At 35.8% G+C, this 25,534-nt stretch overlaps 7 protein-coding genes and 1 non-coding gene across 12 annotated transcripts, besides 1 other annotated feature; 4 read left to right on the top strand and 4 right to left on the bottom strand.

The window, feature by feature from the left end:
• Nucleotides 1-135: 135 nt before the first annotated feature.
• Nucleotides 136-2,110, bottom strand: HSF4 (heat shock factor 4). The gene is made up of 2 exons (NM_119862.3): nucleotides 1,409-2,110; nucleotides 136-1,216 (listed from the first exon to the last, which is right to left on the bottom strand). The coding sequence occupies exons 1-2, from the start codon at nucleotides 1,625-1,627 to the stop codon at nucleotides 581-583; spliced, it is 855 nt and encodes a 284-aa protein (NP_195416.1). The 5' UTR covers nucleotides 1,628-2,110; the 3' UTR covers nucleotides 136-580.
• Nucleotides 1,734-1,844: a sequence feature (AT4G36990.uORF1).
• A 2,959-nt stretch (nucleotides 2,111-5,069) lies between the features above and the next one.
• Nucleotides 5,070-8,686, top strand: AT4G36980 (CLK4-associating serine/arginine-rich protein). Of its 4 annotated transcripts, none has more exons than NM_119861.9 (13): nucleotides 5,218-5,471; nucleotides 5,597-5,635; nucleotides 5,714-5,862; nucleotides 6,001-6,076; nucleotides 6,264-6,558; nucleotides 6,660-6,769; nucleotides 6,848-6,895; nucleotides 6,986-7,183; nucleotides 7,397-7,498; nucleotides 7,601-7,731; nucleotides 7,826-7,967; nucleotides 8,145-8,297; nucleotides 8,399-8,645. In NM_119861.9, the coding sequence occupies exons 1-13, from the start codon at nucleotides 5,275-5,277 to the stop codon at nucleotides 8,424-8,426; spliced, it is 1,668 nt and encodes a 555-aa protein (NP_195415.6). In that variant the 5' UTR covers nucleotides 5,218-5,274; the 3' UTR covers nucleotides 8,427-8,645. The 4 variants fall into 4 exon arrangements, with proteins under 4 accessions (NP_001078505.1, NP_195415.6, NP_001190940.1 ...); NM_001204011.1 differs by having other exon boundaries at nucleotides 5,222-5,471; nucleotides 6,663-6,769; nucleotides 8,399-8,686; NM_001204010.1 differs by having other exon boundaries at nucleotides 5,222-5,471; nucleotides 7,826-7,970; nucleotides 8,399-8,686.
• Nucleotides 8,687-10,601: 1,915 nt separating this feature from the next.
• Nucleotides 10,602-12,543, top strand: AT4G36970 (Remorin family protein). The gene is made up of 4 exons (NM_119860.3): nucleotides 10,602-11,449; nucleotides 11,633-11,960; nucleotides 12,033-12,114; nucleotides 12,210-12,543. The coding sequence occupies exons 1-4, from the start codon at nucleotides 10,828-10,830 to the stop codon at nucleotides 12,459-12,461; spliced, it is 1,284 nt and encodes a 427-aa protein (NP_568012.1). The 5' UTR covers nucleotides 10,602-10,827; the 3' UTR covers nucleotides 12,462-12,543.
• AT4G36960 (RNA-binding (RRM/RBD/RNP motifs) family protein) lies at nucleotides 12,522-15,369 on the bottom strand. Of its 2 annotated transcripts, NM_119859.3 has the most exons (13): nucleotides 15,225-15,369; nucleotides 14,921-15,052; nucleotides 14,733-14,822; nucleotides 14,584-14,649; nucleotides 14,429-14,494; nucleotides 14,256-14,341; nucleotides 14,110-14,155; nucleotides 13,965-14,019; nucleotides 13,506-13,766; nucleotides 13,293-13,423; nucleotides 13,102-13,206; nucleotides 12,859-13,011; nucleotides 12,522-12,760 (listed from the first exon to the last, which is right to left on the bottom strand). In NM_119859.3, the coding sequence occupies exons 2-13, from the start codon at nucleotides 14,936-14,938 to the stop codon at nucleotides 12,698-12,700; spliced, it is 1,140 nt and encodes a 379-aa protein (NP_568011.1). In that variant the 5' UTR covers nucleotides 14,939-15,052; nucleotides 15,225-15,369; the 3' UTR covers nucleotides 12,522-12,697. The 2 variants fall into 2 exon arrangements, with proteins under 2 accessions (NP_568011.1, NP_001154290.1); NM_001160818.2 differs by having other exon boundaries at nucleotides 14,921-15,319.
• Nucleotides 13,770-13,855, bottom strand: AT4G09475. Its single transcript, NR_142283.1, has one exon. It is a non-coding gene; the product is annotated as an other RNA (small nucleolar RNA).
• A 2,964-nt stretch (nucleotides 15,370-18,333) lies between the features above and the next one.
• MAPKKK21 (mitogen-activated protein kinase kinase kinase 21) lies at nucleotides 18,334-19,749 on the top strand. Its single transcript, NM_001085035.2, has one exon. The coding sequence runs from the start codon at nucleotides 18,443-18,445 to the stop codon at nucleotides 19,451-19,453; it is 1,011 nt and encodes a 336-aa protein (NP_001078504.1). The 5' UTR covers nucleotides 18,334-18,442; the 3' UTR covers nucleotides 19,454-19,749.
• A 407-nt stretch (nucleotides 19,750-20,156) lies between these two features.
• On the top strand, nucleotides 20,157-22,369 carry AT4G36945 (PLC-like phosphodiesterases superfamily protein). Its single transcript, NM_001085034.5, has 8 exons — nucleotides 20,157-20,311; nucleotides 20,396-20,518; nucleotides 20,611-20,748; nucleotides 20,972-21,070; nucleotides 21,149-21,452; nucleotides 21,533-21,756; nucleotides 21,848-21,934; nucleotides 22,010-22,369. Exons 1-8 carry the CDS (start codon nucleotides 20,240-20,242, stop codon nucleotides 22,187-22,189), a joined length of 1,227 nt encoding a protein of 408 aa, NP_001078503.4. The 5' UTR covers nucleotides 20,157-20,239; the 3' UTR covers nucleotides 22,190-22,369.
• NAPRT1 (nicotinate phosphoribosyltransferase 1) lies at nucleotides 22,035-25,432 on the bottom strand. Its single transcript, NM_119858.6, has 15 exons — nucleotides 25,195-25,432; nucleotides 24,975-25,119; nucleotides 24,786-24,905; nucleotides 24,573-24,707; nucleotides 24,424-24,485; nucleotides 24,248-24,323; nucleotides 24,013-24,114; nucleotides 23,801-23,917; nucleotides 23,644-23,702; nucleotides 23,386-23,560; nucleotides 23,171-23,305; nucleotides 22,971-23,069; nucleotides 22,782-22,890; nucleotides 22,589-22,701; nucleotides 22,035-22,481 (listed from the first exon to the last, which is right to left on the bottom strand). Exons 1-15 carry the CDS (start codon nucleotides 25,347-25,349, stop codon nucleotides 22,404-22,406), a joined length of 1,680 nt encoding a protein of 559 aa, NP_195412.3. The 5' UTR covers nucleotides 25,350-25,432; the 3' UTR covers nucleotides 22,035-22,403.
• Between the last annotated feature and the right edge of the window lie 102 nt (nucleotides 25,433-25,534).

Genomic DNA, 25,534 nt, shown 5'->3' with positions numbered 1-25,534 from the left:
TCTCTAGTTAAGTAGTGTCTTTGGAACCTTACTAAATTTTTATTTAATTTCATAGCATTTTCTATTTAGTATATTGCTGTATTTTTTCGATTCCTTGAAGACATCTTTATTTTTATTTTCCTGATAAAGAGTTCTAGAAAATGTTTCTGTGACTTTTATAAAGACAATTTCGAGGGAAAAATATTCAACGGATTACGTAAAAACACGGAAACCACCTACTACTACTTGCAAAGAAAATCAATCAAACATAAAAGTAAAATTTCTTCCTCTTTCACAAGTTTTCAACTAAGTAGATGACCTTAGACCAAGTATTTCACATGCTTTTTTACATTATGAAGACATAAATTAAGCAACAATAAAACTTCAACATCTGTTTTATTTTCTTAATACACTAATTAAATTATATAATACATGAAAATCCATTTATATATTTGCGTTGATCCTTCTGGACCTTCTTCACCTTTTTAAAACATAAAAATAACTTTTCTTCCTTACGGAAAAAAATAGTTTTTTAAATCATTTTTTTCGTCGTCGTCGATGACGTGTCACACGCTGGTTTGAACAGTCTTCTACTCTTTTTTTAGTTGCAGACTTTGCTGCTTTTCCACAACGGCGCGTGAAAGTCCACGTTCTTTATTTCCGTCATACGGGACCCACTCACCACATAATTCTTTTCATCCCGGTCCCTCTTTTTTCTCTCTCCTTTCAACCACACCCCAAACAATTTCAATCCTTCACCTACCCCCTCCTCTGCTCCTCCGCCGCCGTCGCAACCTTCGCACTCACTCTCTTCGTCAGACTCCACCGGTTTAAATTTCCCTCCTTTGATCATTTTATCGATTTGTTCCGGTCTTACTTTCAGATGACCCGTCAAGAACGTCACTAGCTCATCGCGCTGCTTCTTCGCCGCCGCGAGCTCCGAGCTCAAGTTATTGTTTTCACGTTTAAGCTTCTCGTTCTCTCCTGATAAATCAGCAACCATGTTCTCCACCGAACCAGGATTCTTCGACGAACCGGGTGATGACGTGGAGCTTGAACCGTGATCATCACCACCACCAGAATTAGACTCAGAAGGCGAACCAACAACAACACATTTCCCCGCCGTTGAAGCAATCACCGATTTACGCCGTCGTATGTCCGTCAACAGATCCTCCCCGCCTCTCCGGAAATAATCGTTTGCAAATTCCCATTTATCCGGTACAGTTTTACGAAATCCCTAAACCAAAAAAAAAAAAAAAAAAAGAACAAGAACATTCTCAGCTTCTAGAAGGTTTTCTCACCAACCCCCAAATTATGAGAAAATTACGAAATTGGCTAACCAACTACAAAAGAATGATTCAATTCACCAAACGAATTAAATGAAGCATTAAATTGAGAGTAAATGAGTTTTCGTTAGAGTGAAACTCACGTAAGTGTTGAGCTGACGAATGAAGCTTGAGAAATTATTATGCTTGAAGTATTGAGGAAGAAGATCTTTAGCAAACTCTGCTGTTTTCCACACGACAAAAGCTGTTCCTTCTTCGTTCCATGAAACGACGTCGTCTGTGCTATGATCATCAACTAGCTGATACGTTTTGCTTAAAAACGGCGCCGGAACTGATCTTTGCGCCGCCGTCACAGCCGTCATCTCCGGCGAACTTTTTTTATTTTACCACAGAAAAATAAAACTAAAAATAATCTAATACACAAAGAGAAGAAGAAAGATTGGAAATAGAAAGTCGAAGGAAAAAGAATCAGCAACTAAAAAGCAAGAGAGCGGTGAGAAATTCCCAATCCCAGCAATAAAAGCCAGAGAGGAAAACACGAGAACGGAGAAGATCGGAGTTTCGTTTGGTTTCTTCCATTTAAGGAAAAATCTGATGATGGAGGAAGAAGATGAAGACGACGACCATACTTCGCCGGAGCTAATCCGTGTGATTAAAAAGTAAATAAATATAAAGTCTTTTTTATTTTTGTGTGTATGTGCAAAACAAGTAAAACAAATATATAAACGAGTTAAGTGTTATGTCGAAGGGTCTCTATATAACGTAGTAGGAAGATTTATAGATCACAAATGTTGGTCCTACCTTTGTAAGAAAATTAAATTATAAAAACGGATGCTGTTTCTAGAAATTCTCAGAAACATCTTTTCTTCTTACTTTCTTCTCTTTTGAATAATTTTTATCCATCAAAAATATTGTTAAAAAAGTCTAAAAAGTCTTATCTTTTGAATTATGTTCTACTTTTTCTCTCCCTTGAATATTTATATTCGTAATTTATAAATCTCATATTTTATATTATTGTTAAAATTATTAGATGTCAAATTATATTTTAATCTATAGTTGAGTTTATAAATCATTTAATATATGCAGAAATATGTAAATGCTAAAATATGTTGAGTCGCCAATCAAAACAATGTTATTTTAAAACAAACACGCACGAAAAGAGAAAATTATATACTTGTGTTTTTCTAGAAAGTTTTAAAATTAACAGATTTGTAATTTTTTTTTTTTCAAATATGACGGGAGACGGAAAGATATTTTATACAATACAAATTGCGACTTTGTTAATTAGTTTTGTTTCTATTATATTTCTTTTTGTATATTTAAATGTGTTCACCTAACACATTTCGGCTTCATTTCACATTTAGGCACCAATGAGCTTCATTTACCTTTTCTTTTTCAATATATGTGTGTCTTTAGACTAAACAATTCGGATAATATATTTTAACGTGTGAGTCGTGACAAATTCAAGTTCTTAAAATACCCATCGACATCTACGTCTTCATTCTTGGATTTATTTCCAACACCTTTGGCTTTTATCCGCATTTTTATTATCATTCATTGATAACGCCACGGCTAAGTATTTAATATCAATCAAAGACAGTAAAATCTTACCTAAATAGTTGGCATGGTTGAAGAAAAAAGGTCTTAGAGAGACGAGTATTCATAGTTTACACAAATTCAAGTCTCCATTGGAGAAAGACGATATCAACGTGTGAAAATGTCGATAGTTGCATGCACATCTCCATATATATGGACCTCATCATACAAATCGTCTATTTTTAAACGCTATATAATTGAGTCAGTATACTTATTTTGCAAGTTATAGTAGAATTTAGAGCTAATTATATATCTATATAAATGATTCAGTATTTTGTGAACCAAATACTCCTTTGGCATTGATAAATGATAAATATTTGCGACCTTTTTCATGTCGATAGAGTTTTTGTTTTTTTTCTTAATTCAAGCTAGTTGAGGTATCTCATTTTAGACTTCTATACTTCACATTTACTAACAGCGAATTGTTTCCTCTTCTTTTACAAGAAATTACATTCTGTTAAATTGTGCACAATGATAGAATTTTTTTTCTCCACATAGAAAAGTCGGAATGAACAATTTTGACTTCGTGAAATACTATTCAAGTTGATAGTAAACAAGAAACTTCTTTAAAACATGCATGTATTATGAACTACATTGTTTTTTTTTTGTTTTTTTTACATTAGTTTTTACTCAAAAATCATCTAACAGCTTAAACGGAACCATTTACTGTATTTTATAACAAAGAAATTACAGATTCTGACTTTATGTTGGGATAAATAATTAATATAATGCGGATGGTAACACATCGATGACATTAACACAAACCACTATCTTATATAGTATGTAGTATTTGAAAAAAAAAAAATGGAAAGAAAACAAATTAGAAAACTATCGGACCAAAAGCATAATTACTCCGACTTTCGTTATCATAAAAATCTTCACCCATTAACTCGAATTCAATGAACTAATGGCTTAGGTCCTTTTTAAAACAATTTTGGACCATTTATTCAGTTCTTCTATGGAAAGTTCGAACTAATTTCTAGGGTTTGGACCTTTGGTGACATGAGAAAAAAAAAGACCACTTGACCAAACTCACTGAAGTCAGAGTAATGGTGAGTACTCTCGACACGCGTCAAGAAACATCCATTTTTTTTGTTATAAAGAAAGAAACATGGATTTGAAACGTAAGTCTATTATTTTCCACGAATCTTTTTGATGGAACTTGAAAGATGAGTCATGGTAATAATATAATTGCGTTTGTTGAGTATTAGAATGTTTGAGTTCCATTCCTTGTTCCCATCATGACTTTTAAACTTTACTTTCTTCCATATTCTCATCTTAACTTTTGAGTCGACAAAAACTGTTCATAAACACATTCAAAATCCAATATAAACTAACATTGTAATATGTTTTACGGTGAAAAGAAAACATTATACATACGAATATTCAAATGCTTATATCAACACATTTTGGGGTTACAGAAGCAACGATAAAAATATACATGAAGCTATATCCTATTATCCATATCTAAGTAGGATTTGTGTCAAATTATATCACTTAAAGCTAAACTTCTTTTACTACTACTTTAACAATACTTGGCTACTTGGCTACAATGAACGCGTTAAAATTTTTTTTTTTTTTAGATTTCACATTTTTTGAAGATTAATATGATTTTAGTTTGAAAATTTTCAGTATCTAGTTTTTAGTGATCACTCCGATTCAAACTAAAAAAAACATAAATGTTCTTCTCATGACCTCAAATCAAGTGGTCCAACTAATGGGATATGATATATGAATTAAATGCAATATGATTATTATGATTAAGTTCATGTAATTATTATGTACGCCATATGTTAACGTCATACGTTGCCACTACACTCACCTCAAAAACAAATGATCAATCACAGCTTCCTGAATGTTTGGTCACCACCACTAATTCATTTTTTTCTCTCTCAATTTGCAGTTCTATAAGCGAAGACAAATAAATAAAAACCATTTTTGCATTATAAACTAATTACTTAAAAAATGAAAAGAAAATATTTTTAACTCGTGACACAGCTCTTTCAACAACCGGATTAAGGCTTTAAACAAAATACAATTTTTTCTCTAAAAAACTATATAAGTAATTTTTATTTTTCTGAATCTCATTATTGGCTTTTTACTCGATCACATGCAACATGCTTCTACCATTTTAAAAGTTGGTGTGGAGCCATAAAAACACACACACACACACACACAAAACTACATACTAAAAAATATTAAATTGAGTAAAACTTCTACATGAATCAGAAGGTTTCATTAAAATAGGGGACACGTGGAAAACCTAGATCTATTTTCGCTTTACATCGGACGGTCCAAATTCTCTGTAAACTAGTCGTCGGAAATATAAAATTATCGCCAAAATTCGCCTGAAAATTTTCCCAATTCGAAGAGCTAATTAGGGTTTCTTCTGAGCTTAGAGAGCAAGGACAAGATGTGGCACGAAGCGAGAAGATCGGAGAAGAAGGTTCACGATATGATGGACGCTGCTCGGAAAAGAGCACAGCGGCGAGCTATTTACTTAGCTAAACGCCGTGGAGATCCTATTCAGTCGATTCAAGCCGTTGGTTCCCGCTACCGAGTATTCCGTGATGATGGTCTTTACCAAGCCACCGAAGATCAACAGGGCTTGTAATGAATCCCTTTACGAATAATTCTCCATATATAATCCAATCTGGATGATCTAACGATCCTCTTGGAGTTTTTCAATTTGGATTTGACTGATTAGTGAAGCTGAACAATTTCTGTGTATTTAGGATTCCTTGGAATGGGAAGCAAGATGTTATGATTGATAGGTATTGAATTAGTTCTATTGGTTTGTTTGCTTGTTTGGAACTGTTGATTGAAAATTAGCGATTGGTTTTTACAATTAGATTTGATGGTCGTGCTCTTCTGGATTTTGTGCGTGAGGCTGGTTCGAGAAGTGTACGTCCACATAAGAAAACGGAAGAGGAAGAAGAACTTGAAGAGTTTGTTAATTTTGAGCGTTATCGGGATTTGATTAAGCATCGGCGTAGAGGATGTCGGTACCTTTTTAACTACATTTTCTTCCGATAAATTTGTTTCTTTTTTCGATCTTTGAATCAAATTTAAGGGAAAAAACAGTCGTAGAATCGAAAATTCGAGTAACTGAGACAAGGGTCACTGGGATAATGAACAGTTTCTGATGAGGAGGGTTTGCAACATGTCCATCAAGAGCTCGAGGCCAAACTTGCTGCTCCCTTCCTTGGGACAAGGTACATTGATTATGTTATGTCGAAGCTTGAGTTGTTAATTCCTCACTCTTTCTTACTCTTCTTCGTAGTCTCTGTTGTCATCGTTTCACTGATGTAAAACGTAAACCTTTATTCATCTCACCAGCTAATGTAAGACTGGGCCTGATATAGTGAACACATTTTGTTCTGTTTTGTATGTCTTTTGTAGAACACAACCAGCTCAACCACCTGCAAACAAAGGCACATATTCGCAGGTTGGATTTTCTTATGCTGGAAATGGCAAAGATAATTCATTGGATGCGGACGAAGATGATGTTGATGACGACGAGGATGATGAGGATGAAGAGGAAGAATTTGACAGTAATGACAGTGATGATGAAGGAATGGAAACAATTGCGAAACAGTTTGGTATTAAGCGATATGGGTGGCTTGTTTATATGGACAAGAAGGCAAAAGAGGAAGAGAAAAGGCAAAAGGAACTCATCAAAGGCGATCCTTCAATTGTAAGTTGCAAGGCTAGTGTTGATTGATGAAAGTTTATGTCTTTTTGTTTTGCTCCCTTTGCTTGTCTATCGATGCTGAATCAATATATATGGAAATGTAGAAGAAACTAAGTCGCAAGGAGAGAAGAAAAGTTTCTAGGATAGAGAGGGATAGAGAAAGGGAAACTTCAAGGAGTGTCGGAAGGCAAATAATTCATCATGATCCATACAGGTTAGATAGTATACACGTAAGAAAGCAAAAGTCAAGTTGAATGTTTAGCTCATTGACATGGTACTTCTCAATATACAGGGAGTCTCGAAGGAGTCCTACTTATGAGGCCTATCCGCGTTCAAGAAGGTATTGCCGTTATTAGCTTATTATTATGTAATACCAGCTATGGAAACATTAGTAAATTGATTGCTAATCTCTTCTTTCCCCTATTCACAGATCAAGATCCAGATCCCGCTCATATTCTCCATCATACTCAAGGAGAAATGGGCGTGGAGACCATTCTGATGAAATCAGCAAACCAAAAATCGAATATATTACGGAATTTGGAGGAGGCTCTGGAGATATGAGAAGTCCAAAGTTTGAAGGATATTCCCCACCGCGTTCACCACCATCTCAGTCTGATCTATTAAGCCGGTCGGAGCACTCAACCTCTAGTTCTTGCAAAGATACCCACTTACTCCCCACTTGTTGGTTGAGGAAAACTTTTATTGTTGTAGACTTAATTGGCACTAGATTGGCACTAAGGGAGATTTATAATCTTTCTTTCTGGAACCGCTTTGAATCTTGAATGAATTAGCTAGTTATAATCGATGGAGTAGGAAATTATAATATTTTATTTCCCTGCAGACCATCGCCAGGCCGTATTCTTGAGGCGCTGCATGTTGATCCTGCATCTGATATATCCCTTGAGAAAGACAAAGTTGCCAAACCAGCAAAATCGACAGTGAGGTATGGATGAGATTACATATTTTTAGTTTTTTTTTGGTTTTGTATCTTCCCTTGGCTTTTGTTGTTGTGAATTGGAACATTATTCCTCTTTTATTCTTGCAGTACTTCCACAGCACTAGCGAAGCTTTCAAAAGTAGCAGGTACCTCCTCTTCGAAGCAGTCACAAGCAGAGAAGAAAGAAACTCCCCAAGAACGACTGAAGAGAATCATGAACAAACAGCTAACGAAGCAAAGTAAGATCTTAATTACTGTTATGTTTACTATCATTAAGTTTATTCCTATTTGCTGTTGGAAACTGAGATGGTGGATGAATCATGTTGTACGCAGTTAAGAAAGACTCTGCAACAGAAACGGCTAAGAAACGAGAACAGGAGCGACAAAGGCTGGAGAAACTAGCGGAAACAAGCCGGTTAAGTCGGAATAGGCAGCGCAGCCGTAGTAGGAGTATTAGTCGATCACCACCACCGAGGTTGTTAATAAAGTTATCATTTTTGCTTCGTGATTAAAATGGGGGGATTTGTGAAGATGAGAAGGAAGTTTTCGGTTCTAGAGCTCTGATTGGATCCGCTCTCTTGATATTCACTAACACAGTTGTCATCTCTCCTTCTCCCGTTTGATTTTCTTTACTAAAATGTTTTGTCTACAGAAGACACAGGCGAAGCAGAAGCAGAAGCGGAAGCAGGAGCAGGAGATCACGCAGGCACAGTTCAAGGTCACGGTCTAGGTCCCCATCTAGGTCGTTATCACGCTCTCCGAAACGCTCACGCAGACGCTCTCCATCTTATTCGAGGTCTCCCAGGTAAGAACAGATGGAAAGCATTACATGTACGTCGAAAATGGTGTCTTTGACTCTTTGCTTTACCTTTGCCTATATAACATATTGAGTTGTTGTGTTTGCAGGCGAAGAAGCAGCAGGTCAAGGCACTGAAGAGAGGAAACTCTAATTGTTGCGGCAGCTTTTTTTGTTGCCTCTGTTCATTTTTTTTTTTTTTCTGTGTGTTTTCGTATCCTTACGATTCAGTGGTAAAATATGGTTTTGTGGGTTTACATGGGATAATAACAACGTTTTCATATGATGTTTTAGAAATTTATAAGATGTTATAAAAAAATAATTATTTTAGTAGTTGAATGTGAAGTTTTATGGTTAGCTTTGTTTGTTGGATTAGTTAACAAATGTGTGTGTTTGTCGTCTCTGTGTGAGACGCAGCGTAACCATCTCCATGCGTTGCATCGTTCGTGAAAGTAAAACCTTTCATAAAGTTTCTAACTTTGAATAATCATCCGCAATCTTTATAAGATATTTTCAGCTAATTGGAATTGCAAATACACAATTTCAAAAGTCTTGGTTCTTTCCAAGAAATAATTTGTTATAGAGAGATTGTCATACTTTACAACTACATTTAGAAAAAATAGTTAAGGCTGGTCCCATAAAAACAACTTGCTTAACCATGTTATTTGCAAAAACAAACTTTTATAATCTCCATAGTATAGATTTCACTCAATTTAAGTAAGAAGAAGACCATGAATATCAAGCTTGGGGCTTGAATTCTCGCGAAAAGGAAGCATTTAAATGGTTATAACAACAATGGAAACAAAAAACGTGACATTAGTTGAAAAATCTATTTCTCTGATGTCTATATGTATATTCTTCATTTTCTTCTTGTGATGAATATATAGATAAGGACGATTTGGATGAAGGAGAATAAAAAAAATCAAACGTTGAATGTGGTAGGAGCGGAGTCACTATAATTCATGCGTCAATATTGAATATTGGATACATGACATGGTTTCCATTAATTGGACCCATTCTCTGATTTTTTGGTCTGTTTATTGAAGCAGAATTATTTATTATTATTGTTATAATTGATGCCTTTGTTTTGTTCGAAAAATCAATGCTACATTAAATAATAAGAGAGACTAGTGTGTGTTGTCGTGTGTGTGCTTGACCATCCCCATGCGTTAGTTAGATAACGTGATTATAACTCCGTATTACTTTAAACTATACTAACAATTTGAAATTTTGTAACTTCATCTATAATCCACATTCTGATGAGATTTTCCAGCTCTTTGGAATTGTTAAGTACTAAAAGCCAAAAGTCATGCTAAAACAAATCATTTCAATGAAATTCTAAAACAAATTGTATTTTCTCTCGTTAATCAAATTTATTAAATGAGATTAAAACGGACACCTAGGGTTTACAATACCATCGATCAATAAGAATCGACAGTTAACACTTAATCCAATAAAGTTGGAATACGTAGTTCTTTAATTAAATAGATGTCCATTTATAGATGATACAATATTCCTTTATTTGAAATAACTCCCAATTGATTGTCTATTAAATTTTATATCTTACCCAATGGAAATACTATGAAAGAGAGTGTTAATAGCCTATAGAGTGCTAGCTCTCAATACCATTTGTTCATCTCTCAACCATACTAGTATTTTTCTGCATTTAATTAAGAGGTAAATAAAGTAATTTTCCTCAATTTCACTGTATATTCTAGGAAATTGTTTGACTAATAAAATTGAATAATTTCATTGAATAATCTCATAATTGTCTAGCTACCAATGAGAAGTACTAGTAAAGAGCGGAAACTACATAGCAGAAAGAGTCTTAGGGTCTACGATCCTAGCTTTTTAGGCCTGCAGAAGCTAACAGTTACAAATATCTGTAAAAATAACCTCAAAGTGAAAAGGAAAGAGGAAAAAAAGCAGAAGCTAGTTAAGAGAAACGACAAAAGAGTCTGAATTTATCGAAAGAACAAAAAGAGCAGAAAAATGTCACATGGCAATAGTCGTGGCTTCTGTAATAACGGTACAGAGTAATCGGATGAAGAAAATTACCAAAAACAAACAAAGAGAAAGCTCTAACGTCAGTTAAATCTGTTTCTTTTCACCAATTTTTTTTTTTTTTCTCTCTCACAATTTCATGAAGAAAAAAATAAGATTAACACATTGAAGAGCGTGTAAAAGAAGAAACTGGTAAATTGCATTATCCCAATTCCCAAATAGAGATTTGTTTGGCTTTTCCTCTATTTTTCATTATTCGGACAAGCCACGACACTTGTCTTAATGCCACCAAAAAAAAAAAAAAAATCACTCACATCATCTCTCTTCCCTCAAAGTTCTCACCTTTTGAGATTATTACAAAGAACACAAAAGTACAGTTTCTTTATTCCCTTTTTTGAACACTTTAAACATCATCACTCTTGAAACACTTCAAATCTCCGGTCAACAAAAACCATGACTTCAATTTCTTAAACAAAAAGTTTCAATCTTTTTCCAAACAAAACCCATTTCAGATTTTGTTCTTTGAGAAACCAACATGAGAAAGACTTCTGTTTCATCTAATAGCTTTGGTGGGTTTTTAAGTCCCGGAGCTCCGAGTTACGCTGACAACAAAGGTTGGAGCTCCGAGAGAGTTCCTCATCCTTCCTCCACTACTTCCTCCTCTGCAATTAACGGTGGTCGTCGTCACATCGGCTCTTCTTCCGCTTTAACGACGCCGTTTTACAGCGGCAGAGCAATTCCTTCGAAATGGGAAGATGCTGAGCGGTGGATTTGTAGCCCTGTGTCGACTTACCCACAAGGTGTTTGTTTAAATTCCTCAGTGAGTTCTGAACAGAGAAGGCAGAAATCTAAAAGTGGTCCGATTGTTCCTCCTACGTTGCCTCATCCGCATCCTACGTCTTCTTCGTCGGCGACTGGGTGTTATCACTATTCTCCGAGGATGATGATGCGGTCTATGGATGCTCCTCCTAAGGGTTTAATGGTTGCTGGTTCTCCGTTTTCTACTGGAGTTTTGGAGGCGGATAGGGTTTTTAGAGGAAGTGTCGGTGGTGGTGGTTGTGATGGCTATGGTCGTGGACCTGGCCATGGACATAGCCGGAGCTGGGTTGATTTGATGAGTGAAGAAACTTCTTCACTTAGCTCCAAAACTGATACAGGTAACTATAGTTTCTTTCTCTCTCTCTCTCTCTTATCTTCTTAATGAATCTGAAATTAGACCTCTTTGAATCTTGCTTTTGGCAAATTGAATCACAGAATCATGAAAAGATTCAAGCTTGAGCTGGTTCTTATGAAACCATGTTCAAAGATCTAAGCTATGTTTGATTCTGAAATTTGTGTAGAGGAGAAAGCAGAGATGACGACGGCGATGCAATCTCCGGTGGTATCAAGAAGAGATATGGCTACTCAGATGAGTCCAGAAGAGACGAGTCCTAATAACAATAACCAGTCTCCACCATTGGTTGTTTCTGTGATTGAGCCACCTCCTTGTAGAGGTGAAGTGAGAGAAGTGAAAATGGATAAAGGAGCAAGAATGATTAAGCGTCCAAAGAGACGAGTCATGTCTTCTAGGATTATTAGGAGAGAGCAACCTGAGGTTGAAGACAATTCTGAAGCTTCTGCTTCTTCTTCTTCTTGGGATATCTCAGAACCAGCCATGACTCTTTCTAAGTAATCAAAGTTGTTGTATCAGTTTTTTATAACGCTTTCTTCTTGGTCAGCCATTAATGTGAGTATTTGCAGGTTGCAAAGAGAGGAAGCGAAGATTGCAGCTTGGGAAAATCTGCAGAAGGCGAAAGCAGAAGCCGCTATTAGAAAACTTGAGGTCAGTCCTCCTTCACTTACTTACATAAGCTCCTCACAAACCAATCAGAGGTTATTATGTATTGAAATTTCATTTGGCTTGACTGAATCAAACAGGTGAAGCTGGAGAAGAAGAAATCAGCATCAATGGATAAGATCTTGAACAAGCTTCAAACAGCTAAGATCAAAGCACAAGAGATGAGGAGAAGTTCAGTATCCAGTGAACATGAACAACAACAAGGGAATCATCAAATCTCCAGAAACTCGGTGAAGATCACGCATCTTGTTCGAAGACATACTTTCATGACTCCTTTCATGACTTGCTTTGCTCCTCGTGTTGATTGCAGAAAATCTTCTTCTGCTCTCTGAATTTTTTTATTGAAAAGACAATTTGATCAAAAGAAAAAAAAATGTACACTGCGAATTTTTCTTGTAAAGCTTTCTCTGTTCCAACTTTTTACTTGTTTGCATAATACACCACACAAAGTAGGTTCACTGGTTCCGAGGGTAAAACATAAACAAAAGCTTCAATTAAAATAGATCTGACAAAGTGAAGTTTCTATAAAAAGACAAAGCCAAAGCTAATGAAATGTTGGTCTGCTGCATTAGTATGGCCGGTACCTCCGGTCTGGTCTTGATGGTCTTGCGTTTGGCATTCCATATCCCCACTAGCAGAATTAGTTTAAAAAACGCAGTGAATCAGAACCAACTTGTATAAAAAGAATCTTTGATTAGTGTTTTTAGTTATATATATTTATATACTCACATCGTCCAAGCTCATGCCTCCATACATTCGACCAAATGCGCGCATAGGACCTCCATAGCCACCAAAATATTCAGGACGAGAAGAACTTAACATGGAACTTGCGCCAGCGCTAGGTCCAGCTTCATCAAGAGGCGTTGCTGAATCTATTGCTACCTAAACCCGAAAATCAAAACAGTGTAGCTTCTTTATACATCTTAGATAAGTTTTTGTCTAAAGCATCAAGTATCAAGCTTGTTTTTTTACCTCTTGTCCACAGATTTCATGAGATCTTCGGGCTACACGATCTGCAACACCATTTTCAGCAAAGGTAACAAATCCAAAACCTCTATGTCCACTTCTCTTTGGGTCCTAATTAAAAAAGGATGAATGTTCAATACATATACAAAAATATCTGAAAATGTTCTCAGTGTAACAATGTAACTTATATAACTCACCTTTGGAATATAAGCATCTTGAATATGGCCAAATCTCCCAAAATAATCGCGAAGATCATCAACGGATGCTTCTTGAGGAAGCCGTCCAACAAAGATCTTGTTTCCTATTCCCCTTGTGGTTGGTTCCCCTCCTAAGACAAAGTGAGAATTCTCTTAATGAGCTGAAATTCATTTGTTTCTAGTATGTTGGTATTATATAGTGAGTCGTCTTACTTCCATAAAACGTGGCGGGATTATCATACAAAGTAGGGGCACCAAGCGCTGCGTATCTTGTAGCTGCAGAAATGTAAGCATCATAAGCTCCATAACCACCTGGAGCTCCAAATCCACCTGCAATAGCCACGGGTGGGCGCGACATTCTAGCCACTGGCGGTGGCCTAGGCGGATGATCATCCTCTTTTGGTGTTGCCCGATCAACAGCAACTGTTGTACCTCCCAGATCATGAGTGTCCTCCATCAGATCCTCCACTGAATCTAAAATCAGAAAATAGAAAGTTTCTTCTAAATCCAAATTTTTACAAACAGGTGACAATAAATATTACCAGGATCGCATTCATCAGTTTCTTATGTTTTCTTTCCCATGAGTTTGACAGTCAAACATGTAAAGAAGGTTCTGATATCAAAATATAAAAACTCAATTCGGGTTTGGAGAAGATTTAACCAAAAACTAACCAGCACTAGAGAATGTGATAAACCCTATTCCTCGGTGCTGCTTCGAGTTGTAGTCCTAACATAGAAAATAGAGAAATGATATCAAATCCAAGAGAACAGATCTGACCAGAATTATCAGGCACACAATTAGATAATGATAGAGTACCTTAGGCATGTATAAGTCTGTTATTTCCCCATACCTCTCAAAATGGCTGCATAAGAAGAGTACAGAAAGAATGTTTATACTTTCCACATCTATTAGAAACCATTCTGAAAACAATAAACAGAACACAATAAAGCAGCTAAGATTACCTTCGGAAATCTGATTCAGAGACTGATGAAGGGATTCGAGCAACGAAGATCCTCGTCACTTTTTTTGCAGGCTGTCTCATCTCTTCCTGGCAAGAATAAAATAACCTTGAACAAAGATTATCGGGTAAAAAAACTAATGTCTTACTGAATTCACACAACTCCATGTAACGAACCTTTGGTGTAGCCACTTTAACTTCCAAGATCCTGTTCCCTAAAAAGTGTTCACCTTTCAAAGCATTCTACAGGTACTCAAAGGAAACAAGCAACTAAGACAGATTTTCCAGTACAAACAATAATATCCAACGTTCATTGAAACTAATAAATATACCTTTGCATCTTCAGCTGAAGCAAAAGTGACATATCCAAATCCACGAGATCTTCCAGTTGATCGATCCTAAAACATCAAACATATCAAAGCTCTACGTGACATTGCTTAATCAATGCTCAAATTCAAATAAGACAAAAACAAATGCAAACCTTCATGACAATACAATCCTCCAAGTCTCCAAATTTTGACATGTAATCCTTAAGCCCATCGGAATCAATATCCCACGGGATTCCCAAAACCTATAAATCAATTCAAAATTACATATAAAAGCATCGTAGTTACACAATTCAAACAAAAGCTAAAAACTTGAGCTCAATGCGTGTGAAAACCAAATTACCACAAGCTTCCGTTCCATGAGAAGAGATAAATGTAGATCTGCAGAGGAAATGAAACCCTAACACACTCAAAAAGAATCTCTCTTTCTTCTCTCCCTCTAAATCTCTCTCACACTCGTATCTTCCTCTTCCTCCTGCAAACCACAAGCACATCTCTTTCTCACACACAATTATCATCATCAAACACCAATTCATCATTTTTGTTTTTGGGGCATACAAATTTCTCTCCGATTAAGAAACAAATGAAACTAAATTTATCTTCTTTTTTTAGATTCATTGTGAAAATTCGAAAACTCACACACTGACCTTTTGAAATCTCTCAATCGCTCTCTCACCCACAAGGATGCCCTAAACTGGCAAGACCCTTTCTCTGGATTTTCGTTTTGAAATCTCTCTCTATCTCTCTCGCTCTAATTTTTCACCTTTTGAGGAGGAAGCAAGCGAAGATGGGAATTTTCCGGCGATAAAATGATCACCGTCCATTGTAGCTCCGCGATTGGTGACACGTGTTGAACATTCATGTTTTTTGCCGGTAAGCCCATAAGAATCAATGGGCCATAAGAATCAATGGGCTTATCTTAATTGGGTTTAATTAGGCCTTATAATATAACAACTCAGCCCTCATAATGGGCTTGAATCTTTTTAACAAACATAAAACTAAATCATATAGCTTAAGGTATATGGAGTTTTAAAACCAAAATACATAGTGAATATAAATTGATTGTGTACAAATTTTTTATTTGGATACTAGCAAACAATAGCTGTAAGTATATCATATATTCTATTCTGTTTATTTTAGGAGGAAAAATGTCATTTAAATCACCACTTTGCCATTCGTGGTGATTTATCATGAACTTTGCTTTTTATGATTAAAATCATCAATTAGGTGTTGACTTCAAATAAAATCAGTAACTTTCGTTGACAAAGCCAAATTAGTCATAACGTTAACTGAATAATACGAAGATTGAGATAAAGATTGTGATGAAATTGGATACGAAGCTGCTGGCGAGGAAGACGGTGAAGATGAAGACGGAAATCTTGATGACTTGCACGAAAAAGTTAGTGTCGATGAAGAAGTTGTGGGTACGGATGTGACTAATTTGGCTTTGTCAACGAAAGTTATTAATTTTATTTGAAGTCAACACATCATTTTAATCACAAAAAACAAAGTTTATGATTTAAATCACCACAAATGGCGAAATGGTGATTTAAATGACCTTTTTCCCATTTATTTTATCTCATTAAATTATTCATCTTGTGTTTACTTTACCACGTGAAGCCTGAATAAAATTTGAAATTCGAATTAATGTTCGTAACTTCTTAATTTATCATTCACTTCCATAATAATATAATTTTATATTTTTTATTCTTTATTAAATTATTCAATTTTGTCTTGTTTATTCTTCTTTTGTTTACCACGTGAAATCTGAGAAGAAGATTTGAAATTCTAATTACTGTTCGTAACTTCTTTTCCCCCTAGATTAATTTTGTTTATCTTTGTCCCATGTATTTTTATTTTATTTTGTCATTCACTCCAATAACTTAACTTATTCTATATATTATTTTTACTTTTTGTATTTGTTAGTTTCTTTCAACATTCATCTTAATTAACCTTATGTATTACTCTTGTGTTTACCACGTGAAGCCTTTGATCAAAATTTAAATTCTAAGTAACGTTCGTATTTTTAGAAAATAGTTTTAACCATTTCACTCTAATAACTACTTCCACATGTTATATATAGTTTTCACAATTGTTAGTTAAAAAAGAAGGATTTATTGTGCTTTTTTACATTCCTCTATTAATCTATATGACTATATGTCAATTATCCTTCATTTATAAGTTTTTGTGCATATAAACAACTCATACTAATCATAATGAAAATGAAGGTTGGTGCATCTAATAATGGTAAACGGTCAATTTTTAAGTAATAAAAGAGAGAGAGAAGTCGCCATGCAATTGTTGTTATCGTTTAATCATTGACCATACTTCACTACTCCTTATGGTGGAAATTTCAATTGGTTACGTCAAAGTTTATATAACGTCCGTGTGAATAAATTTGACATGTTTCAATCGTCTACGAGTCTTTCTTTTATTCACACGCCATTTTATGTTTTTTATTTTATTTTATTTTGTGGCGACCACTTCAGAGTTCACACCATTTTGTCTTACCAAAATTTGTAATAATTAAGTATAAATTTGGGTCATTTCTTTTTGTTTTAATTCAGATCATTGTAGGACTACTTTAAGCATATATGGATTTAAAATAAATAAAAACTGTGAGAGTTCGATTAACATTGTTGGCAAGTCACAAAGTCTTTAACTACAAGGCATTGTGGGATTTCTGGTACTTTGATTAAATGTCTTTTAAATTTTTATCAAGCTATAATTACCGATGTGGACTTATCATACAAAGTGTTATAGGTTTGCTAATTATTGTTAATCAGATTTCTTGCCATAGAAGTGATATATTGAGATCCGTACGTATGTTATTAGTTTCTCTAACAACCAAAAGATTTAGAAACATTTATGAGTTTCATGAATATTCCTTATCTTACGTATAACAAATTCTCAAGGGAAATCAATCTAAGTTTATTCTATATCCGGAGAACACTAAACTTGAAAATGGTCTAAACTAAAACCAAAATCAAGATATTATTTGCAACAAATAATTCAGCAATGAGTAGAGATTTTGAGCATGCATGCACATGTTTTTTAATGACATGTGTGGGTGAGATTTTCACAATTGTTTTCTAAAATCAACACTGTTTCTACAAGAGAAAATCACGCATCACCATCACCCCATCAATAAATAATAACCAATATTCACAGCCATATAAATACTACTTCACACGGTAGGGAAAAAGAATCTCAAAGAAAAATTTGACAGAATCTTCCATCCGATTTTTACGCTATTAAGAAAAACGCGAATCACATGGTAGATCTTGAAACAAACGTGTACAACTACAAATCTAATTTATCAAATCAATAAAATAGAAAAACATCAAACAATTATAAATATACATCTTTAAATATTCATTAAATTTACAGGATAACAATATATCTCTATCTTTTATAGCTAAAAATCATATTTAAGAAACACTATCTTATCAAAGTACAATTTAGTAATCAAATTACTTAATTTTATATTTTTATAGTGCTATACTGCTATAGTTTATTTTTAATTAATGATTTTTTTTTTGTTATTCTACAGTGGGCAACAACAAGAATCTTCTCACACCACCCACGTTTCCTTTATGGACCGCTATTTCTTCTCTTGGCCAAGAGCAAATTCTTATAAATTGGTAAAATATTTTTTTAGATAAATCCATATACTTATATAATCACGTGCATTAATTACATAAATACACTTGTTTACAACAAACTATTAACTTTTTTTCTTCTTAAGAAAATAAATATCTCAAGAGTATATATATAAAAACAGAGGTAGAGTTGGAGAAGAAGAAAGTGTAGAGAAACTGTTTCATAAGACTTTTTTTTCTTCTTCTTCTTCTCTGTTAAACTAATGGAGTGGATTCGTAGAGAAACGATTGGTCACGGAAGCTTCTCCACCGTTAGTTTAGCAACTACCTCTGGAAGTTCTTCTAAAGCGTTTCCATCGTTAATGGCTGTGAAATCTTCCGGAGTTGTTTGCTCCGCCGCGTTACGAAACGAGAGAGATGTTCTTGATGATCTCGGTGACTGTTCGGAGATCGTGCGGTGTTTTGGTGAAGGAAGGACGGTGGAGAACGGAGAAGAGATCTATAATCTGTTTCTTGAGTATGCTTCCGGTGGTAGTTTAGCTGATCGGATTAAAAGCTCCGGTGAAGCGTTGCCGGAGTTTGAAGTGAGGAGATTCACGAGATCGATTGTTAAAGGATTGTGTCATATTCATGGTAATGGTTTCACTCATTGTGATATAAAGCTTGAGAATGTTTTGGTTTTTGGTGATGGAGATGTGAAGATATCTGATTTCGGGTTAGCGAAACGGAGGAGTGGTGAGGTTTGTGTTGAGATTAGAGGAACACCGTTGTATATGGCACCGGAGTCTGTGAATCACGGCGAGTTTGAATCTCCGGCGGATATTTGGGCTTTGGGATGCTCTGTTGTTGAGATGTCTAGTGGTAAAACGGCATGGTGTTTGGAGGATGGTGTTATGAATAATGTTATGTCTTTATTGGTTCGTATTGGTTCCGGCGATGAAGTTCCGAGGATTCCGGTGGAATTGTCGGAGGAAGGTAAAGATTTCGTGAGCAAGTGTTTTGTTAAAAACGCCGCGGAGAGATGGACGGCTGAGATGCTTTTGGATCATCCATTCTTAGCCGTTGATGATGAGAGTGGCGAAGAAGACGAAGCTTGTTCGGTTTCACCGAGGAATCCATTTGATTTTCCCGGTTGGAATTCGGTTCAATCTCCGGTTAATGATTCGGTTATGTTTGGTTCATTGGTAGGTTCGCCGGAGGAAAGGATTAGTGGTTTGGTGAGTGAGAAGGTACCTGATTGGTCGGTGTCGTGTGATTGGGTCAACGTCAGGTGAATAGAGTAGTTTTTGTTGTTGTTGTGGAGAAAGACCGAGTCATTTTGTGTGGAGATTATTATGGAGTCATTTAGAATTGACGGTCCTGATTTTAATATTTTGTTTAATTTAGCTCGTTGACTTTGTAAATATTGAAAATTAAAATATTCTTGTAAGAAAGAAACTGAGAGTTTTTTTTGTGCCATATGTTACTTATTCTCTATTCACTTTGTAACAGAGATACTCTCAATTTGAAAAAAAAAACAATTTGGGGCCTGGAACTATATAAATTGGGGCTTAAGGAATCCGTCTTCTACAGATAATATAAATGGGCTTTTTTGGGGTTGAGCCCAATGTACTAATTTATTCTGTCCTTGTGTTACACATTTTTCCCCTATTGTGTAACCTCGACGTGTATACTCGTTCAGTCGTTCTTATGCATATTACTGAGTCTCCGTAGAAGAAAGAGGTCAAGAATGACTTGGTCTATTTTCAGATAATACATGACATTTCTATGCACATATAATTCCACATGGTGATAGAATATTTTAAAACCAAAATTAAATGATTAAACCATATAATTAGAAATATCATCACTTTTAAACGACCAACAGAATCCTAATTATATTTTAAATTAGTACTATAGATCAAGAAGATTCCAAATTCGAAAGTAACAACAACTGTCAACCAAACGCCGCGTTTTAATTAAATATCAAACAATCTTCTCTCCCATCACTTGACAGAAACATTCGCATTTAACTTCATCGTCTTCTCTCTGTTTCTTTCTTCTCCAACAAATCACCAAAAATGGAGAGATTCAATTTCTTTAATCTGATGATCATAGCTTTATGTTTATCATCCTTCGTTCACAGTCTCGAGGTTCTTCTTCTTATACACACTTCTCTTCTAATCTTTTATGAATCTTTTAAAAGTAACAGAGAAGTTTTTTTATTTTACTCACAGATGGGAGAAACATGTAGTTCGACCAGCGAATGCGACGCCGGATTGAGCTGTCAAAGTTGTCCGGCGAATGGAAATACCGGCTCTACTTGTACCCGGATCCAACCTCTTAACCCGACTTCAAAGGTTTTTATTTTTAGAATTTCTTGATTTTTTTTCTTCTTCTTTTTTTTTCGATTTCTTGATGATGGATTGCATGTGGTTTTGATGATGGGTAGGTGAATGGTTTGCCGTTTAACAAGTACTCGTGGCTAACAACACACAATTCGTACGCAATCACGGGGGCAAATTCGGCAACTGGTTCATTCCTTGTCTCTCCAAAGAATCAAGAAGACTCCATCACCAATCAGCTTAAGGTCTACTACTTTCATCTTATTTTGACAACTTTCGTATTAGAATTCTGTTTTTGCTAAATTTGGATTTTGACTTAATTTGCAAGTATCTTTTACCTTTAGGTTTCAATAAAAGACAATCTCAGCTTTAGTTGGTGACTTTTTATTACTTTCCACGTGTAACATTCTAATTTGTTGACTTTTCCTCCATTATTTGTTGAATTGTCAATTTGTTGTTTGGTTGCAGAATGGTGTGAGAGGTATAATGCTAGATACATATGATTTTCAAAACGATATATGGTTGTGTCATTCCACTGGAGGGACTTGCTTTAACTTCACAGCCTTTGTAAGTTTGCAATTTGAATCATTCGATTTTGTGGTCTATGAGTGATTAAGTTTGGTTTCTAACGAAATTAACTTGCAGCAACCAGCTATCAATGCACTTAAAGAGATCAATGATTTTCTTGAATCAAACTTGTCTGAGATTGTTACTATCATACTTGAAGATTATGTCAAATCTCAAATGGGATTGACTAATGTATTCAATGCATCTGGATTGAGTAAGTTCTTGTTACCAATCTCGAGAATGCCGAAAGACGGTACAGACTGGCCAACGGTTGATGATATGGTGAAGCAGAACCAAAGGCTTGTGGTTTTTACTTCCAAGAAGGATAAAGAAGCTTCTGAAGGTCTTGCTTACCAGTGGAATTACATGGTTGAAAATCAATGTGAGTTTTTATGAACTTGGATCAAACATGATTAAGGCCCAGCTTAACAATATGATATTTAATTTGTGTTGTTTATGTAGATGGTAATGATGGAATGAAGGATGGATCATGCTCGAGTCGATCTGAATCTTCTTCACTAGATACCATGTCTCGGTCTTTGGTGTTTCAGAACTACTTTGAAACCAGTCCGAATTCAACGCAAGCGTGTGCGGATAATTCCTCTCCGTTGATCGAAATGATGAGAACTTGCCATGAAGCAGCGGGTAAAAGGTGGCCTAACTTCATAGCTGTTGATTTTTATCAGGTGTGAACTTTTGACCAATCCAACTATTTGTACAGTTTATCTTCTGGAAGTCAAATTTTCAAACTCTTCTACTATTGATGTTTAATTGCAGAGGAGTGATAGTGGAGGAGCTGCCGAAGCTGTAGATGAAGCAAACGGTCGTCTCACATGTGGTTGTGACAGCTTAGTCTATTGCAAGGTACGTTACATTGAACCAGATTGGATTCTTTCATAATATTGAGCTAATGATATATGTGTATTTGCATATATGCAGTCAAACGCACCTTTTGGCACTTGTGATGCTCCTCCTCCGAAGTCGTCTCCATCACCAGTCTCCGGAGGGAAGGATACTTCACGGAAACCAAGAAATCTTCCTGCGGGTAATGCTGATTCTACAGCTATTGGATTGTCATCTCTCGTTCTAATCTCTGCGGCGACTCTCTTGCTGTGGTGATAGTTCCTCAGTGAGCTCAGTTTGCTTTGATCTGATACAAATGATTTTTGATTTCCCCTTTATACGTTTCCACAAAATGGCCAAAACATTCAAAACATTATTGGTGAGTATAATTTTTTGATGGTGTTGTGAAAACAGTGAGATCAGTGGCAAAGCTGATACTATGGTTATACACACACACTCAACAAACCAGACAACCCATATTTGTAAATTCTCAATGCAGTTCACCGACAGGAGCTTCGTTGAGCCAGAGGAAGTGGATGAAGTCATACAACTTGGCGCTGACACTAACCTGCAAAGTAAACAATTAGGTTTCTCTCAGAAGCAGAAAGCGCTTAATACAAACAGATTAAGTGTAAGTAAACAGATTTTCTCAGGTGTTTTGTTGGATTATTATACCTTATAAGGAGTAGGGTTTAATCTTCTCATATGATCGGGTCGCATATTTTCGAGCTGTTTGATGCAACGATTTCTTAGCTCTTTCAATGGCTCTAGCTCTTCCCTAGCTTCATCTTCATGACAGTAAAAGAAAATTATAATGAGTCATAAGCATATGTCAAATACCTGTAAGAATTGAGAGCTCTGTTTTAACCTGCATTGCCACGCCAATAACATTTCAGAAGCTCTTCAACGCGTTGTGGAACCACATAAGCCCTTTTTGATTCATTGAATGGATGACGGCAAAGTAACCTTTCACCGACCTTAGGATCCAGAAAAAAATCAGAAGGCAAATAAAAAAGCTTGAAAGCTTTCAAGAAAGCCTAATGCCTTTGTCTCTTACCTTTGGAGGTGGTTCGTTCTCTCCAGTCATTATATCAACAAGAGGGTAACCCTCTTTTCCGAACAATCTGTAAGTACGCTTTTTACATGGAATCGATACCTGAAGACGCAAAAAAAGAAAAGCGAGGGAGTTTATATAAAGAAGAACACAGAAAGTTTGAAGCAACATTCTCAATGGGGAAATGAGTCAAGAATTCAAACCTTAGTAACATCTTCAGAAAGTTTGATCCGAGGCTGATTGTTTATTTCCACAAGTTTGAAAACACAACCTAACGCAGCTTGCGCATAGCAAGTCACTAAGTTGGTTCCAATTCCAAATGCATCTACTTCATGACCCTTTTCGGGATGAAAAGAAAACAAGATTTTATTACGTAGGCCTTAAGGTAAAAACTTTTTAAGGTTAAGCAGAGATTTACCTGTTTATTTAGAGCATCGACTGTCTCTTCGTTTAGATCGTTACTAGCAGTGACGATCATCTTCCCGAAATCAGGAACTTTGAGGTCTCTCTCTATGGCACAAAAGAATTTCCTGACCTCAGTAGAAAGATAGGCTAAGTCACCTGAATCCAGTCTAATGCCTACTGCTTTGTATCTGCATAACGGCACAGTCATGAATCTTCAAAAAAATGGCCTGGTGAATCAAATATGGAGCATTAATGGAAAATTCGTACACACCCCAATTCATTAAGTGCTAGAGCAACAGCACAGAAGTTTGGAATACCACTCTTCATCACCTGTTACACAATTAGGAACACTAGTTCTTTTTAACTCCGACAACACCCATAAAGACTTTTAATCTCAGATGAGATGAATAAAGCGTTATATAACTCACATCATAAGTGTCTACAAGAGCGAGAAAGGAGTTTGGGAATGCCAGTGCATATGAAATGAACGCTGCAAGCTCGCTTTGATTTGTCTCGGAAAAAATTCCTTGTAATGAAGATGAATTCTATCGTCCACCGATCACAAGAAAGATTAAAAAGAGATGAATCAAATACAGAACAATACTACACTGAGAAAAAATCTAGATTTGACTGAACAAACCTGAATCTTTGTTAGGCAAGTTTGGACCAAACATATAAAATCCTTACAAGTGCTTTTCCCATCAGAACTTCGAAGCACTTTGTCAACAATTTCATCAAGGCTCTACACAAGAACCAAAGTAAAGTATATTCACTACTGCTTCCAATATTCCAGTGATACAAAATATCGCAAACACAATTCTCAATCAATGACGTTAGAGCGAGTTTTTTCACAAATTTTGCTAAAGCAAACTTACCATGAATGAGCTAACAAAAGCATGGGAATGAGTACCACGGAGGGGTATCCCAAACAGTTTTCCCGCTGCAACATTACTGCAGTAATAAACAAAGCAAGCAAAATGAGAAAATCATATCCTCTCTTCCCTTTTGATGTTTCCATAACAAAACAAAAATATCACTAGTAAAGACATACCTTGTTGCATCAAAACCTCCAAGGTAGCAATACTTTGATGCGCTTATTGCACCATCGGGTCCCTATAACAATTGCATATCAGAGATGCAACAAACAAAACCTCAACATCTAAGGCTAAACATAGAACAGGTTTTGAGAGGGAAACAAACCTGAGCTCTTCTAGCACCAAACTCAAGCAGAAGCTTAGATTTTCCTGCAACAAACCGATGTCTTGCTGCATTTGTAGCAACCAAAGATGCGTAATTGATGAGATTGAGGAATGGAGTTTCCAACAATTGCACCACCTAAGTAAAGAAGCACAAGAGGAATCAGAAACTGATCATTCCAATTATGAGAGTTAGAGATAGATAATAAGAACTCACAGCAACAGGACCTTCGATTCTGAGTAAAGGAACTTTAGGAAAAACAACTGATCCTTCCGAAATGGCATACACTTCAATGTCAGAACAATCAAGCCCTCGAAGATAATCACAGAAAGCTTCCTGATTTTTAAAAGAGTTAAAAAACAATGCCAAAAATCGAATCTTTTGGCAAGAGAGATTGTGTTATACCTCACATCCAGGTAACGAATCACGAACGAAATCGATCTCTTCATCAGTCAAATTGAAATTAGCGAGAAATTTGATGCATTCTTCTAAACCAGCAAAGATAGTGTATTCTCCACCAAAAGGATTCTTACGAAAATACAGATCAAACCTGAAAACAAAGATGAGATTTTACAGTGTGGATTCAAAGGATCGAACTTTTTTGTAAATTTTGAAGAATACTAACACAGATCGCTCAGATTGTTTGCCAGCTTTCCAATAAGCATAAGCCATGGTGAATTGGTAAAGATCGTTGAGCAGAGGTGTGACCATCGGGTTAGTGGGTCCGTTAATGACCCGACCCGATTGCTTTCCATCGAGACCATTTTCTTTCTTCTCCATTAGAACTCTGTTTTTGGTTCCGGCGTCTCCAGCGAGTTTATTTATGAGTGTTTTTTAGGAGAGGGTCGTCACTGAGTCTTTAACAAAAAGAGAATGACGAAACTTTAGTATCTAAATTTTTTTCAAGTTTCAACTACAGTCGCATTCAAATATATTTTGTTCTCTGATATTTTCACCGAAAGAGA

The sequence above is a fragment of the Arabidopsis thaliana genome, chromosome 4 (genome assembly GCF_000001735.4).
Source record: "Arabidopsis thaliana chromosome 4, partial sequence".
NCBI lineage: Eukaryota > Viridiplantae > Streptophyta > Magnoliopsida > Brassicales > Brassicaceae > Arabidopsis > Arabidopsis thaliana.
Note: the sequence above shows the minus strand (reverse complement) of the source record. Positions and strands in the feature narration are given on the sequence as shown.

Coding starts and splice junctions, on each gene's coding strand:
- NAPRT1 (NM_119858.6), bottom strand. CDS start 25,349: ATGGAGAAGAAAGAAAATGGTCTCGATGGAAAGCAATCGGGTCGGGTC. Junction 25,120..25,194: donor AAACAATCTGAGCGATCTGT/GTTAGTATTCTT, acceptor CTTTGTTTTCAG/GTTTGATCTGTATTTTCGTA. Junction 24,115..24,247: donor CTTTTGTTAGCTCATTCATG/GTAAGTTTGCTT, acceptor GTTCTTGTGTAG/AGCCTTGATGAAATTGTTGA.
- AT4G36945 (NM_001085034.5), top strand. CDS start 20,240: ATGGAGAGATTCAATTTCTTTAATCTGATGATCATAGCTTTATGTTTA. Junction 20,519..20,610: donor CTCTTAACCCGACTTCAAAG/GTTTTTATTTTT, acceptor GATGATGGGTAG/GTGAATGGTTTGCCGTTTAA. Junction 20,749..20,971: donor CCATCACCAATCAGCTTAAG/GTCTACTACTTT, acceptor GTTTGGTTGCAG/AATGGTGTGAGAGGTATAAT.
- AT4G36970 (NM_119860.3), top strand. CDS start 10,828: ATGAGAAAGACTTCTGTTTCATCTAATAGCTTTGGTGGGTTTTTAAGT. Junction 11,450..11,632: donor TAGCTCCAAAACTGATACAG/GTAACTATAGTT, acceptor AAATTTGTGTAG/AGGAGAAAGCAGAGATGACG. Junction 12,115..12,209: donor CCGCTATTAGAAAACTTGAG/GTCAGTCCTCCT, acceptor TGAATCAAACAG/GTGAAGCTGGAGAAGAAGAA.
- MAPKKK21 (NM_001085035.2), top strand. CDS start 18,443: ATGGAGTGGATTCGTAGAGAAACGATTGGTCACGGAAGCTTCTCCACC.
- HSF4 (NM_119862.3), bottom strand. CDS start 1,627: ATGACGGCTGTGACGGCGGCGCAAAGATCAGTTCCGGCGCCGTTTTTA. Junction 1,217..1,408: donor TTCGTCAGCTCAACACTTAC/GTGAGTTTCACT, acceptor TTTTTGGTTTAG/GGATTTCGTAAAACTGTACC.
- AT4G36980 (NM_001204010.1), top strand. CDS start 5,275: ATGTGGCACGAAGCGAGAAGATCGGAGAAGAAGGTTCACGATATGATG. Junction 6,077..6,263: donor GCTCCCTTCCTTGGGACAAG/GTACATTGATTA, acceptor TGTCTTTTGTAG/AACACAACCAGCTCAACCAC. Junction 8,298..8,398: donor TCTTATTCGAGGTCTCCCAG/GTAAGAACAGAT, acceptor TTGTGTTTGCAG/GCGAAGAAGCAGCAGGTCAA.
- AT4G36960 (NM_119859.3), bottom strand. Junction 14,156..14,255: donor TCTGAATCAGATTTCCGAAG/GTAATCTTAGCT, acceptor CTTCTTATGCAG/CCATTTTGAGAGGTATGGGG. Junction 13,767..13,964: donor TATCACATTCTCTAGTGCTG/GTTAGTTTTTGG, acceptor TTCTGATTTTAG/ATTCAGTGGAGGATCTGATG.